General features: G+C 42.9%; 1 protein-coding gene across 1 annotated transcript in view; it reads right to left on the minus strand.

Annotated features, from left to right (window-relative positions):
• The window catches only part of LOC139660867 (ATP-binding cassette sub-family C member 8-like), a gene marked incomplete at its 5' end in the record, with an annotated part of 54,864 nt that extends 40,996 nt beyond the window's left edge, over positions 1-13,868 (minus strand). Inside the window, 5 exons of the mRNA XM_071539125.1 lie at positions 3,466-3,621; positions 3,719-3,883; positions 5,381-5,569; positions 8,936-9,178; positions 13,702-13,868. Of these exons, the coding sequence (XP_071395226.1) occupies positions 3,466-3,621; positions 3,719-3,883; positions 5,381-5,569; positions 8,936-9,178; positions 13,702-13,868 (920 nt within the window). The remainder of the gene's footprint in view (positions 1-3,465; positions 3,622-3,718; positions 3,884-5,380; positions 5,570-8,935; positions 9,179-13,701) is intronic.
• Between the last annotated feature and the right edge of the window lie 449 nt (positions 13,869-14,317).

The following is a 14,317-nucleotide window of genomic DNA, read 5'->3' on the forward strand; positions in this document are numbered from 1 at the left end:
CAAAACATTGCATCTGGCAGATTGCCTGGAATATTGGATTTCCATGAGCAACTAACTGACCTCCAGGGGTTGCTGTACCTGGAAATGTTATTTCTCTGAATTACCAGGATGGTTGTTTTCAACCTTCTCTTAATTCTCGTGAGGATTTAAAGGTATATGAGAAACAACACTGATTAACGTGACATGAATTATACTATCGGACAGCATTACAAAGCATGAAGGTCACAGGCTTGCAATATAATGCCTAGATTTGCAGTAAATCTATTTTAACCCCTGCAGGGGCAATAACACCTGCCAGGCCGCTCTGATTTTAACCCTTATGACTGAATGCATAGAAATGCATAGAAAGCAGTGCAAAAAAATCCCAAAGCAACGTCACCTGAAACTGGCCTTGCTCAACACTCGTTCACTCAACAACAAGAGCCTTATTCTGAACGAATTTATAACCGACAGTAACCTAGACTTCCTCTGCCTCACTGAAACCTGGCACAAACCCCTGGACTATTTCTCACTAAACCAGACCACACCCACAGGATACACATACACCGATAAACCTCGTCTTGAGGGGCGGGGTGGTGGTGTCGCCGCTGTTTACAGGAAGGACATCAAAATAACCACCATTTCCATTCCTGCCGCTTCGAACACATTCCCTTCAAACTCTCTGGTCCCACTCCCTTGGTCACTGCCGTGATCTACCGCCCCCCCAAGCCAAACTCCACATTTCTCTCGGACTTCTCGGACTTTCTGACCCAGCTGTGTGCCATCTCACCTTCCATTCTCCTCCTGGGTGATTTTAATATCCACATTGATGACACTGGTTGCAAATCTGCCATAGAATTCCAGGAACTGCTACAATGCTTCAACTTCACACAACATATCAACTTCCCCACTCACAGCCGTGGTCACATCCTGGATTTGGTCTGCTCTACTGGTCTTACTATTCATCAACTGTCCAGCCTCAACCTCAACATCTCTGACCACCTGGCAATCACTATGGACATTGACATCCCTATCCCCATCCCAAAAGACAAACGCAAAATATCCTTCAGAAACCTCAAATCTATCTCCCCCTCAGCTCTCTCAGCCTCTCTTGCCAGTAAAATGTCTGCCTCCCCTCCCCCGCTGTCTGATAACCCCTCCGATCTAGTCAACTATTATAATGACACACTCTCCTCCTGTCTTGATCAGCTGGCTCCGATTAAACCAAAACAGTCTCATTCACACATTCAGCTCCCTGGTACACTCCTGAACTCCACCAAATGAAATCCCGTAAGCGCCAACTTGAAAGACTCTACAAGAAAACTGGCTGAACAGTGCATCTCCAAGCCTACACAGACCACCTTCAACAATACAAAGACGCTCTCAACATAGCCCGGTCCACCTACTACTCACACCTCATGCACTCCGGCTCTACCAACCCCAAGGCTCTCTTTTCCACTATCAACAAACTTCTCAAACCCAGTGACAACACCTCCAAATCCTTCACAGTTAACAAGTGCAACTCTTTCCTTTCATTTTTTCAAACAAAAATTGACGCCATCTACAGCAACCTGACCACCTCCCCTGCCATCTCCACCTCCCAACCTGCCTCCCCCCCCTTTACCACTCAGAACCTGTCTCAGTTCTTCCCTGTGTCCCCAGTGGAGCTGTCCAACTTCATGGCAGGAATGAGAAGCTCCACTTGCTCTGGGCCCCATCCCATCCAACCTTGTTAAGGACTGTCTCCCAGTTATCTCCTCACTCATCACTGAAATCATCAACTCCTCCCTCAGCTCTGGTTCAGTCCCCCAAACACTCAAACTGGCTGCCGTCACCCCTATCCTCAAAAAACCTGGACTCAACCCTGACATCATGAGCAATTTCCGGCCCATTTCCAATCTCCCCTTTCTGTCAAAAATTCTGGAACGTGTTGTCGCCTCCCAACTCAAAGCCCACCTCAACCCCAACGACCTGTTTGAACCATTCCAATCCGGTTTCCGCTCACAGCACAGCACTGAAACAGCCCTCCTCAAAGTCACCAACGACCTCCTCCTCTCCTCAGACTCCGGTCACCTCAGCATTCTCATCCTCCTCGACCTCACTGCAGCTTTTGACACCATCAACCACACCATTCTTCTCTCCCGCCTTGAATCCTCCCTCAACATCACTGGTACTGCCCTCTCCTGGCTAAGGTCATATCTCACAAACAGACAACAGTTCATCAACATCAACAACTGCACCTCCTCCACCGCTCCTCTGTCCCAAGGCGTCCCCCAGGGTTCGGTACTTGGTCCTCTCCTCTTCATCCTCTATCTGCTCCCCCTTGGTAACATCATACGTCGTCATGGTCTCCACTTCCACTGCTATGCCGATGACGTCCAGCTCTACATTTCCACTAAATCCATCACCACTGCTACTCAATCCACTCTGACCAACTGTCTCACCGAAATTAAATCATGGATGCAAGCCAACTTCCTCAAGCTCAACTGCAATAAATCTGACATGCTAATCATTGGTCCCAAATCCCTCACTAAAGCCACCCACAACTTCTGCCTCACCATCGATAACTCCACTCTGTCTCCCTCCCCACACATCCGCAACCTCGGAGTCTTTTTCGACAGCAACCTCTCCTTTGAACACCACGTCAAACAAATCACCAGAACTGCCTTCTTCCACCTAAAAAACATAGCTCGTCTCCGCCCATCACTCTCCTTCTCTGCTGCCGAAACTCTGATCCACGCTTTCATCACATCCAGAATTGACTACTGCAACAGCATTCTTTATGGCACAACATCCAAAGTCCTAAATAAACTCCAGTACATCCAGAATTCTGCTGCTCGCCTGCTCACCCACTCCCGTTCCCGAGACCACATCACCCCTGTCCTCCAGAACCTCCACTGGCTCCCTGTCCCACAACGGATCCATTTCAAAGTCCTTCTCCTCACTCACAAAGCCCTCCACAACCAGGCCCCCTCCTACCTCACCGACCTGCTCCACCACCACACTCCTTCCCGCAGCCTCCGCTCCTCTGATGCCAACCTTCTGTCTCCACCTCTCAGGACCAAGCACTGGACCTGGGGCGACAGAGCCTTCTCCATATCTGCCCCCACCCTCTGGAACTCTCTCCCCAAACACATCCGAGACTGTACCGATCTGCTCATGTTCAAATCACTAGTCAAAACTCACCTTTTCAGAACTGCTTTTAATGTGTGATTAATCTTGTGTGTCATACGATTTTATTGTGTTGTTTTTAACTTATGTAAAGTGTCTTTGAGTACCCTGAAAAGCGCTCTACAAATAAAATGTATTATTATTATTATTATTATTAAAAATAAAACAATGAACTGCAACACAATACGCAATGCAATGAAAACAATGCAATACAACAAAACACAACACAACATAGTACAAAACAATACTACTCAATGCAACACAATGTAAGACCTCACAAGTAAATAGATTAAAGATGAACAGAGCGTTTCTCACCTGTACCGGCATAGCCCACAGGTTGGGACAGAGGAAGAAGAACCACATGAGCTGGTTGGTATCTATGGCAACCAGGTTGCAGATCTGAGCAACAGTCAGTTCGCCCATGGACATGTTGGAGGTGCACAGACGCATGATCTTGTTGTAGATCTTTGTCTGGAGAGAGGAAGAGCCACATTAGGATCCATTTGAATACACAGATCGATATACTGTGCAGTAATACTAAATAAAAGGAAGCATCTGGGTTCCGTACCTGTATGGCCCCACGCAAGTTGATGCCTGTTTCAATGGCCACATAGTAGGAGGCCTGGAGGAAGGTTCTCTGAAGGAGAAGGGCTAAGAACAGCAGCACTGCCAGCACATAGGCATTCTCCAGGAACTCCTTGGAGGAAATGAAATAGATCCCCAGCAACCTCATCTGTAAGCACAGAGGGAGAGGGAGCTATATCGACCAGCTCATTATTCTCTAAGTCAGGCAGGAACCTCGGCAAGGTCAGACAGGCTGGCCGAACTCAGGTCTGACTTGGAGACAGTGACATTAATGAATTTCATAGAATTCAGTTCCTGTTCAGCACTTCAAATGGCAAGGGCAACAGTATCCTTTAAAATGTATCAGTTCAATTTCAGAGGTGATTAAGCTGTATTGAAATGAAGTTAAGCGCTCGTAGTGTCATAATCATGCAGCTGATTTGTGGAGTCTGTTCAGTTGTAGGAGATGGAGAGATGGATATGCTATCTCCTTGAAAGAACAATTAATCCCATGGCAGGTAATAGACCATTCTTAGGGACTATGAATTATTGATTAGAAATCTGTCCCAACTCCACATCAACTCATCCATAAAATTTCTCTCTCTCTCTCTCTCTCTCCCTTTCTCACCCCCGCACGCCCTCTCTCTCTCTCTCTCTCAGACACAGACACACTCACACTATCCTCCTTCACACTCATTGGATCAAGTGTTCTCTATCTTGCCTCTTTTTATTACACTGATATCACTTTTACATCTATTTTTTCCCCCCAAACAGGCCTATTTTCAGTCATCTCTCCAAACTAACACACTGTCACAATGTCTCTTTGAGTGCCTAAGAAAGAAATAATTTCCAAATTAACTTTTGATGTTCCACTGCATGACTTTCAAACAAATAATTGAAGAGTTTTTCTTACACAAGTACAACTTACTGAGTTGCTGTCTGATATGGCAGTCTGCCCTGTGTGGAATCTAAGAAACTGAGACAGCACCGCGAGCAGTGAGACTCATAAATATTTGACAGGGCTTAAATTAGTTCACCATCAGGACAGGTGTACTGGGGAGAGAGGGCATTATAAATGTCTCATCAAAATCTAGCGGTGACCTTTGAAAGGCAGGAGGGAGGCATGAGATGTCTCAGTTATGCATTTTGTTTATTGGTATGTGCTATCATGAGGCACCAACATGACTGGTCCTCTCTCGCCATCATGTGACTTGTAAACGCTGAATAATCAGGTCAAATGAAGTGACGGTGAAGTGAGATAGATACATTATAACTAACGTTTGCAAAAAAAAATTTGCTAGAATGTGGCGCTATATTGTTGGGGCAAACAGATAGCAGGAAACCAAAGTGGTGTTTAAAAAGAGAAAGGAGGCAATTAGCTTAAGTTTTCAGTGACCATGAGAAGAGGGCAGAAGAAAAATAGGAGCTGAAGAAAAGCATTTAGTAAGAAGCGGCAAGTCGTTCATGACTGGCTTGTGTTTATTGATTAAAACAACATAATAATCTGTCAATAATGCTATATTTACACTGAGGAGAAAGCTAGCACATTATTTAGCTGTTGCCATGAGAAAACTCAAACTAAGCCAAAAGGTTAATTTCAGTCACTGGATGCTATGGTATGCTGTGATATGCTATGGTGTGTATGGCAATACGGTTGCACTCTCACCGGTGCCTGGATGGTTCGGTTGTCCTTGCTGATGTGGTGGACAATGCCGGAGATGCAGAGAGGACCGGCGAAGCCCAGCAGGTCGGCCAGGAAGCGGAATGTGATGCTGAGGATGAGAGGTCTGCCAAACGCTTTCCGCAAGGCCTGCCAGATCCACTTTGCTCCCTGGGGTGCCATGCCCTGCGGCCTCTGGAGGTAGATGAAAACAAACCGCAGAGGGACAGAGGCTGAAACACATCAGTGTGTCAAGTCAGAGTGAATACCCAGCACCCAGTTTGGATGCTGATAATGGGATTTGCTTAATGCTGCTTATCTACAGTACCTGAATGGCAACAAATAGTTTGGGTTAATGCACTTTAAATTAAGTCATTCTAAATCACAGATATTAAACACCATCAATCAGGGAGACATTTATATTGTTCCATTAGTGTAATGAAGATGGCTGTTGTCGAGGATAGGGGTAAATTGGTTTGTTACATATGTAGAAGCACATTGATTCGTAACACCAAACACAATGCAGACAGTTCTCTGTGGAGTTGGACTGGCAGCGCAACAGCGAATCTAGGTCACACGGTAAAAGCCTGCTAACTGAGCAAAGGAAAGTATTTGCTTGGACAAAAACGCTGCATCGACACTATTAAGTCAGGAACCAGTCCACCACTACATCCTACAGAATGAGGTCAAGTCTAGGCTCGCAAACCTCACTGCTGCTGCTGCTGCATCATGGGATCTGGTATTTAATGTCACTTTCCACAGTGGAGCTCAGTCAATCATGTACAACTCTGTCACTATTCATGCTGGAAAAGAATGATGCTTCTAACCATGAAAAATGGGGAAAATGGGATTAAACAGCAAAGGAGAACAGATTAAGGCTTTTCCAATTCTATTTCACATGACAAAGCATCTTAAAAATTGAAAGTCACAGTAACAATTCAATACATTTCCAAGATAAATCCAGATCAGCTGGAAGAGCCACTTTATCATTTATAATGTGCAAAATACATTAAAATGTGAAACAACACAACAGCTTGGTTCAGTGAGTCAGTAAGTGATGATCAGGGGAAACATCTGGTCTGTCACGGTGCAGTAAACACTCCCAGAACATCCTCTGTATGTGTGTGTTGTGTGTGTGTGTGTGTTTGTCTCTGTCAATATGACGAAGTCACTCTCAGGGCTGTGAGGACAGACGTGACTGTTATCATGTGTCCCCTCTTTCCATGAGAGCATATACTCAACCTCAGCCTTCTTACGCAGCATCGTTAGCACACACACACACACACACACACACACACACACACACACAAATACACACCCATCCGACTCTCTACCTTGGGTTCAAAGGAGGGGGAACGAGGACTTTTCACTCTCGCACACAGAGTGAAACTAGCTTCCCATGAAGTGTAGTGCTTTCACCCCCGCAGGGGTCGGGATGTCAACTCGTTCACAGTAGAATGGGAATGACCCTGCGCCTCTTAGCTCTCCTCTATACAACACACACGCACACACACACACACACACACATACACGCATACACACACCACCCCCACCCCCCACCTCTCCACTGGGATCCCTCCGTCTCTCTCATCACTCTCTCCTGCCGGAAGGAAGCGGGGTTTGCGTTCACACCGGACGCACACGCAACAGTGACGAATCTCTGTGACCTCCTAAACACTGGAAAACAATGACCCTGTAGTGGCCCTTCACCTCTGACCCCTGACACATGCTCCAAAAGCAAGAGAGGGAAAGATGGAGCGAGGGAGACACAGACAGAAAGAGAAAGAGAAAGAGAAAGAGGGGAAGGAAGAAAGAGATATAAAAAAATAAAAAAAAATCTCTGGTCCATTCTGTATCAATAAGATAATAAGACCACCTCAGGATGAATAGCTGTGTTTTATCCGTCTGCTCAGTTCTCTACCAAACAAATTACACTAGCATAATCACTGGCAAGTAAGGAATATTTAATCTTACCGATAGCAACTATACATCTGAAGAGTTGTACTGCAAAATGGTCAATGTATCCACAAAAAAAAAATCATTAACTGAAGCCATTAGCTAGCCTGTGTCAAAAGTACCATAATGTTGCTGTTAAACATTTTATAATATATATAGTAAGTGTCACTTTTTTCAAATGGTAGCTTTCTCATTCTGGAACAAAACTCTTCATGTATAAATGAGTATAGAAGTCCTAGAGGTATAATGGAGGAACCATATTAAGTCTTGGGATGTGACATTTAATATGTACTGTATGCTTTCCCAAATAAAAGTCACAGGCTGTGAACGGAAACATTAGGAGTGAGGGAGAGTGAGAGAGAGAGAGAGAGAGAGAGGGAGAGAGAGAGAGAGAGAGAGAGAGAAAGAGACATGCGTGTACGTGTGCGTGCAAGTGCATGTGCACATGTGAGTATGTTCAAAGATGATGTGATATTTCAGTGTTTACGCTACTGGATCATCATCTGTGTGAAGACTGAAGTTCTATGGCCCCAGTTCAGCCTGGACTGAGTCATCACAGAACAGAGGAACAGAGCAACTGTATGCCAAAACATAATGGCAACTAAAATTCCCAAATCGCATCACACACATGACGGACTGAGGGTAATTGACAATTAAAACATAATATAATCAGACAGTTAAACAGACAAATGAATTAAAATAAAATGAAATAAAATGGAATGAGGCCAGAAGGAGCCAAATAAACTGCACTCTAAACTCTTACATAAATACTTAAAACCTTGTTTGTCTCTCTGAGTGGAAGATCCAAGTTGATCCCCTGATGATAATCGCAACAGTTAGAGAGACTGCAGTTTTCTCCCATTTCATAATCCTGTTTGCCCCAATATCTTTGCAATAACATGCAGATGCTAGCTTTTTCTTTGAGTACAAGACACCCATGCTGCCAACTGCTGGCGAAAACTACAAATCAGGAGAATCTGGGGAGAAAACTACAAATCGGGGGAGAAACAACTCAATAAATATCACTCCTTCATTCTTTTTGCAGAATACACAACAGCTTCTGTTACTTTCTGCTGCCATCTGCGATGATTATTTATTCAGCACCAATGACACCTAGAGAATGATGCTTCTGATTATCACTACATTAGTTACAAGATCTCAGAAAAGCATGACTGCTGTAACATGACTCCTGATCTAAAATTAGATATACAATTTGGGGCTCATCTGACGAGTTTGAAAAGATCTGGTTTCTGATTTCTTTGTGTATGCAGAAAATGTAATATTCTCTTTTATTCCAGAATGAATGCGTTACCTGTTTTTTGCATATGCATGTGGTGAAACATGGCAGCAGCTGTGATGTAACTTATACTTGTCATGTATCCTCTTTGCTTGTATTGGTTTAGTGTTTCATTTTATCTGTTTGTTTGGTGTCCTTTGATACCTTTTCACACCCTTCTGTCAGCTACATTCATTCAAGTACATGCCATACAAACTGTACGGATACTTGACAAATCCCTTGTTGTTCATGACTCACTGAAAACCCAAAAAACACTTTTGGATATAAAGAAAAGACTTGGACTAACTAGAGTCAGTCAGCACTCTAACCTTCTGGTCTTCAAAGGCCTTGCGCAGCTTCAGGTAGTTGGTGAGCGCTCTCATGGCGATGGGCAGCTTGCCGATGATCTTGAGGTCGATGGGCCGTCTGTGAGCGGAGGTAATGAAGGTGTTCATCCACCAGTAGGTGGCCTTGGACAACAGGTTGACAAAGGGCTGCAGGAAACGAACGCCCAGGTCCTGCAGGTCCTCAGGAGGCTTCACCTCCGTGGGGTTGGCGAAGCACACGTAGCGCTGTGGGAGAAGGCGAGAACGAGAAGGAGAAGAAAAAACTATCATTAAAAACTAGCGTTCTTGATCTAAAAACCCAGGGTAGACACAAAGACTCATGCACACACACTGTCTCTCTCACACACTCAAATAATGAACACAACCACTGATTTGCCTTTAAATCATAGAGAGACATCAACTCACCAATGACAAGATCTATGGAGATAATGATTATCATTCTGATTTGCTTCATACTGGATACGAAAGCTATAACATATTGGATATGACAGTAACACGCCCTGATTACTGGGTTTTATTCATAGCTGTTGACAGGTAAATCGCCTCTATTGTGTATAAATTACAGGCTGCCTGATCACATATTGGCAAACGCTGTGTCTTGGCAAGGTTTCACCATTCCATGTGCTACTGAGATATAAAAAGGTCCTAAATACTCTTTGCTTTCACAGACATTACACATTCATATGAGAATAATCATTTGGAAGTAAAAAAAATCAGAACAGAATAGAACAGAATAGAATAGAATAGAATAGATGTGCTGGTCTTCTATGCAGTGAACTTTCAGTAATGTTATGTTAGCATGTTATGCTCAGACAGAGTGAACTGTTGGAAGACAGTGTTTGTAGGCAATATCATTAAGTGTAATTGCACTGCTTTGAGTAGATATTAATTCTGCTTTTCATTATGAAAATGAATTTAATCTGAAAGATCTGCACAGAACATATTCTCTGCATGTTTTCAAGTAGAGTGAAACACAGTCAGTTAAGATGAGCAGCAAGCCTCCCTGAGCTCTTAAGAAACCAGGTTAGTCGCTGGCAGAGGAATTACCGCATAGACAGACAAGCTGCACTTTGCTATTTATAAACACAGACAGAGAAGAAAAACAGCTCTCAGTGAAATCCCTTAAAAATCCAATAGTGTTCAATTTTCATGATTTTGTTAGCAAACATACTGGCTCAGGATAATAACAATGTTCTTCATGATGTTTTGCAAATTAATATATTGATTGGATGAAGTCCTCACAGGCAGAACAGTTACAATACTGGAACCGGCTGAGTGGAGGATTTCCACTTCAAATGCTGCAAACCTGATTGAAAGGATTAGCTATTTTTGGTGAAGGGAGGCAATTGAGACCAAGTCCAGTTGTGATGCGTTTACTGTTGTTCGTCCGAAACAGCCTGGAGAATGGATTTTTGAAAATGCAGTAGCTTTAAATGTAACCACTGAAACAATATCAAATTTTAACAATGTCTTCATTAAAATTGGAATTACTATAAGAGGGCTCCTTTAAAATGTACTGTTTCAAAAAATATGAACTATACATAACTAGAATCCAATGAATATATTCCAACAAACAGTGGTGTAATTGTGTCTAAAACATTGGGGGGGACCAACTGAAGGTCAGGGCCCTCCCCCAGAAATTTTTACTAAATTTAAATATATTTCTTGCAATTCTACAGACTTTGGCATCACTGTTTAGCTTTCTTGAATACAGTAAAAGACTAAATCACCTTCACCAAAAAAGTAAAATGCTAAGTGACAAACTATTGGCCTAAGTTTTGAACACAATTAAAACAATTTTTAATATCCATCCTTTTCTCTATTAGTTATATATTTTTTCTTTTACAGTGTAATGTGTCTACTTGGAAAAAAGGGTAACTACATAAATCTTAACATAGTAAAGATTAACACAACCAAGTATCCTACATTAAACGTGCATGACTGCACACATATTACATTCTCTTGCTTAAAGACCTAGCATTGTATTTTGGATCTGTAATGAACCATTAACTTACATTTTCACATCTACATGAGAGCAAGCTAATGTAAAAGCACATTACAATATAATCCAGAAGATAATTAATGAAAATTTGAGACTGCTACAATTCAAATTATTCAACAGAGTTTATTATTCCCACCCCACCCCACAGGTACCATAACATTCTGTGTGTTTGTGTGTGTGTGTTTATGTGTGTGTGCGCGCTAAATGTTATTGAAGTGATGCATCTATTCAAACAGCAGTCACCATTAGTGTGTGGCTACAGGTGTTTATGGTCCAGCTATTAGACAGCAGAGCTGGTCAAGTCTTTTGGTGCAAGTCCAAGTCAAGTCTCAAGTCACTTGAGTCAAGTCTCAAGTCAAGTCACAAGTCTTTCAGGACTTACTGTAAGTCTTCATAAGTGCAAGTCAAGATGCAAGTCTCTCAGGTCTGTGAATGCTGACCAGGCCCATCACAATCGGACCAGTTCTTGTGTTTTTAAAGTTTTCCTTTCAAAGCTTTTTTTATTCTATGCTTTTTCTTTGCCAGGCCTGGCTACAACATGAAATTAGACAGTATGTATGTAAGTATGACATATGTGGTTTCGATAGTGAATATCCTGTATCACAAACAAACTGAATGAATGATGACGTGGCGTATGAATTTGGCCAAGCACCAGGATACTTCGTTTGGATGGTGAGCGATTCAAGGCTTATTTTAAGGCTTTCAGGCTATGTGACATGCGGTGCGCTTGTGGCGTTCCAAAAAGTTGAGATATTTTTATCTCAGGACGCCATGGTCGCGCCTGAAAAAAAACCCAGCTCGCAACGCATGCACACCGCGACTGCGCCCTCACGTTTTTCAGCGCGTCTGCAGCGGGCCCGCATTGAAAATAATGGGGGGGGGGGGGAATTTTGCCTACTTTGAACAGGCGATAGCCGATTACGCCTATGCCCACAAATATTTCCTATAGAGAGTGTAGAGCATCAACAAACGCTTTCCATACAGACCACAGCATGATGGGAGAAACACTTTTTCTAGACCCGTGGGAGTCAAGACTCAACAACAGATGTGTGCTCAGAACAGAGGTTACCCCAGACAAATGTGCTCGAAAATTGTCAAGAGGAAGAAGAAAAAAAATCTGATTTGATCGCAGTCAGTTTCTTGTGCAATCCATGCAACACAACCAGAAACAACCACATATGAGATTAACTATAAAGATTTTCTTCTCACTGGCACTGTAAGTTTCAGAATTGAGTAGATCTTCCTGATCACATTTAAGGCTCGGTTGGGTCTGGCTCCAAGCTGTATCACAGATCTTTTAACCCCATATGAGCCAGATGGCACCCTGCGGTCTTTATTGGCTGATCCAAAATGTTGATTAAACCAAGAGGCGGTCGAGCCTTCACCATCAGGACTCCTAGACATTGGAATGACCTGTCCCACCTTTTAATCACTTCTTAAAACTCAATTTTAAAGACTTGCTTTTATGTAATAATCTTCTATTATTGTTTTTGACCTCCCTTTTATGACTCTGGCCTTGCGTTTATATTTCTTACCATTTTTTATCCTTTGTAAATCGCTTTGTAACTATGTTTTTGAAAAAGGCTATAAAGATTATTAATATAAGAAGAAAGGGAGGCTCCCATACAAAAAGTGTGGGAGACAATGCATATAATTAACTATTAAGGGGCAGCACAACACCTCCATTAAAGCCAGCAAAAAGCAAAGAGAGCAGAAAGTTGAAAATTATAGCGCACAACAATTCAGAAATGCAAGGACAACAATTCCTGATAGTATCACCCCCATCCTATTGCATGTTAACATTTAAATAACAGCAATAACACATAGCTGAATGACTTTTCACTGCATTTGGAAAACACCAGCCATCTCCAGAACCTCTGTATTTTGAAAATGACGCCATCAACACTTTCCTTTACGATCAGAAGTGCTATCATCATCACCATCACAGGCGCCACCATAAACGTTAGTTCCCCAAGTGCTCAATGGGAGAGACTGGATGAAGAATACGTGGCAAGATTGGATCCAGCTCTTTTTAACTCAACCTGGGCAGCTCTACTGATCTGAAGCCAGTTCAGATTATGTGAAGATCATGTTCCTCCACCATGAATTGGGTTAAGTGACAATGATGGATGCATTAGGCTGACAATACCATGAATTGAACACGGCATTTTGTCCTGTTCGTCACATGAAAAGGTTAGGTAGGTGAAGTTGAGGCAAGTAAACAACTTTAGTTAAGGTTAGGGTAAGGTTTTGATCATGATCCACTAAGAAAAACTTAACTAATTAAAAGTTCACCATAATTGAAATCCTTTTGGCGTGAGTTTTGATTCAAACAGAGTTAAGCAGAGTTAAACACAAATGTATACACTCATCCACTGAATACCCCCCCCCCCCCCCTCCCCCCCCCTTCCACACACACACACACACACACACACACACACACACATACACTTACTTAAGTCACTTTTGGGGCATTTACATAGACTTACATTCATTTCCTGGAGACTTACCCTAACCATAAGCATAACCACTACTTCCCTAAACCTAACCCTTACCCTAACCTTAACCTAACCTTAACCACTGACCCAAAAATCAGCTTTTTACCAATTGGGGACACAGCTTTTGTCCCCAATTGCACAAGCCATCCCCAATCAACTGGTCTTAAGTCTGGTGTGTGTCCCTGAAAGTGACTTAAGTCATACCCACACACACACACACACACAGATACACACAGACACACACTCACCCTGCCCAGGATGACATTGATCTCCACAGCCAGTAGTAATCCATAGAGCAGCACCAGCAGGCCGGTGATGCAGTAGCGTAGCTGCCTGGGGCCGATGCCATGCTCTGTGTACTTGGCAAACTTGATGGTCTTCATGATGAAGGCCAGCACCCAGTAGATCAGCAGGGCTGAGGAGATTTAGCAGGGATCAGAGAGAGGCAGCACATCACTGGACAAGCTAAAGTACGGCCAAAATGAAAAATGACCTGACCTGATTTATAGTGCAGCTGGAGTGGAAATTGAATTTGTTTGTAAACCAAATCAAATCGATTTGTTTGAAATTGAATTTGTGCAATATCCTTGAGTATTTTGTCACTGTCTGTGTCACATTTCAACTAAGGATATCCATGGCTCCCTTGATGATATACTGGCAAGATCAAAGATCAAGGCAGACAATCCTCTGAGTGATTCATTTTACCCATGACAGCAATGGTAAAATTAAAAGTATTGGACAGTTGCCATCTATTCTGATGATTCATGTTTTCTGTGTGGGCATTGGTGAATTTGTTGTTTGGCACGAATAAGATGTTTCCAGACGTTAATTGAGATGTGCGTTGTATTTATTGCAGATGCCTTC

The sequence above is a fragment of the Centroberyx affinis genome, unplaced genomic scaffold (assembly GCF_046629955.1).
Source record: "Centroberyx affinis isolate AG114_WGS23_722 - 3 ecotype Tasmania unplaced genomic scaffold, CSIRO-AGI_Caff_v1 ptg003407l_1, whole genome shotgun sequence".
Classification (NCBI taxonomy): domain Eukaryota; kingdom Metazoa; phylum Chordata; class Actinopteri; order Beryciformes; family Berycidae; genus Centroberyx; species Centroberyx affinis.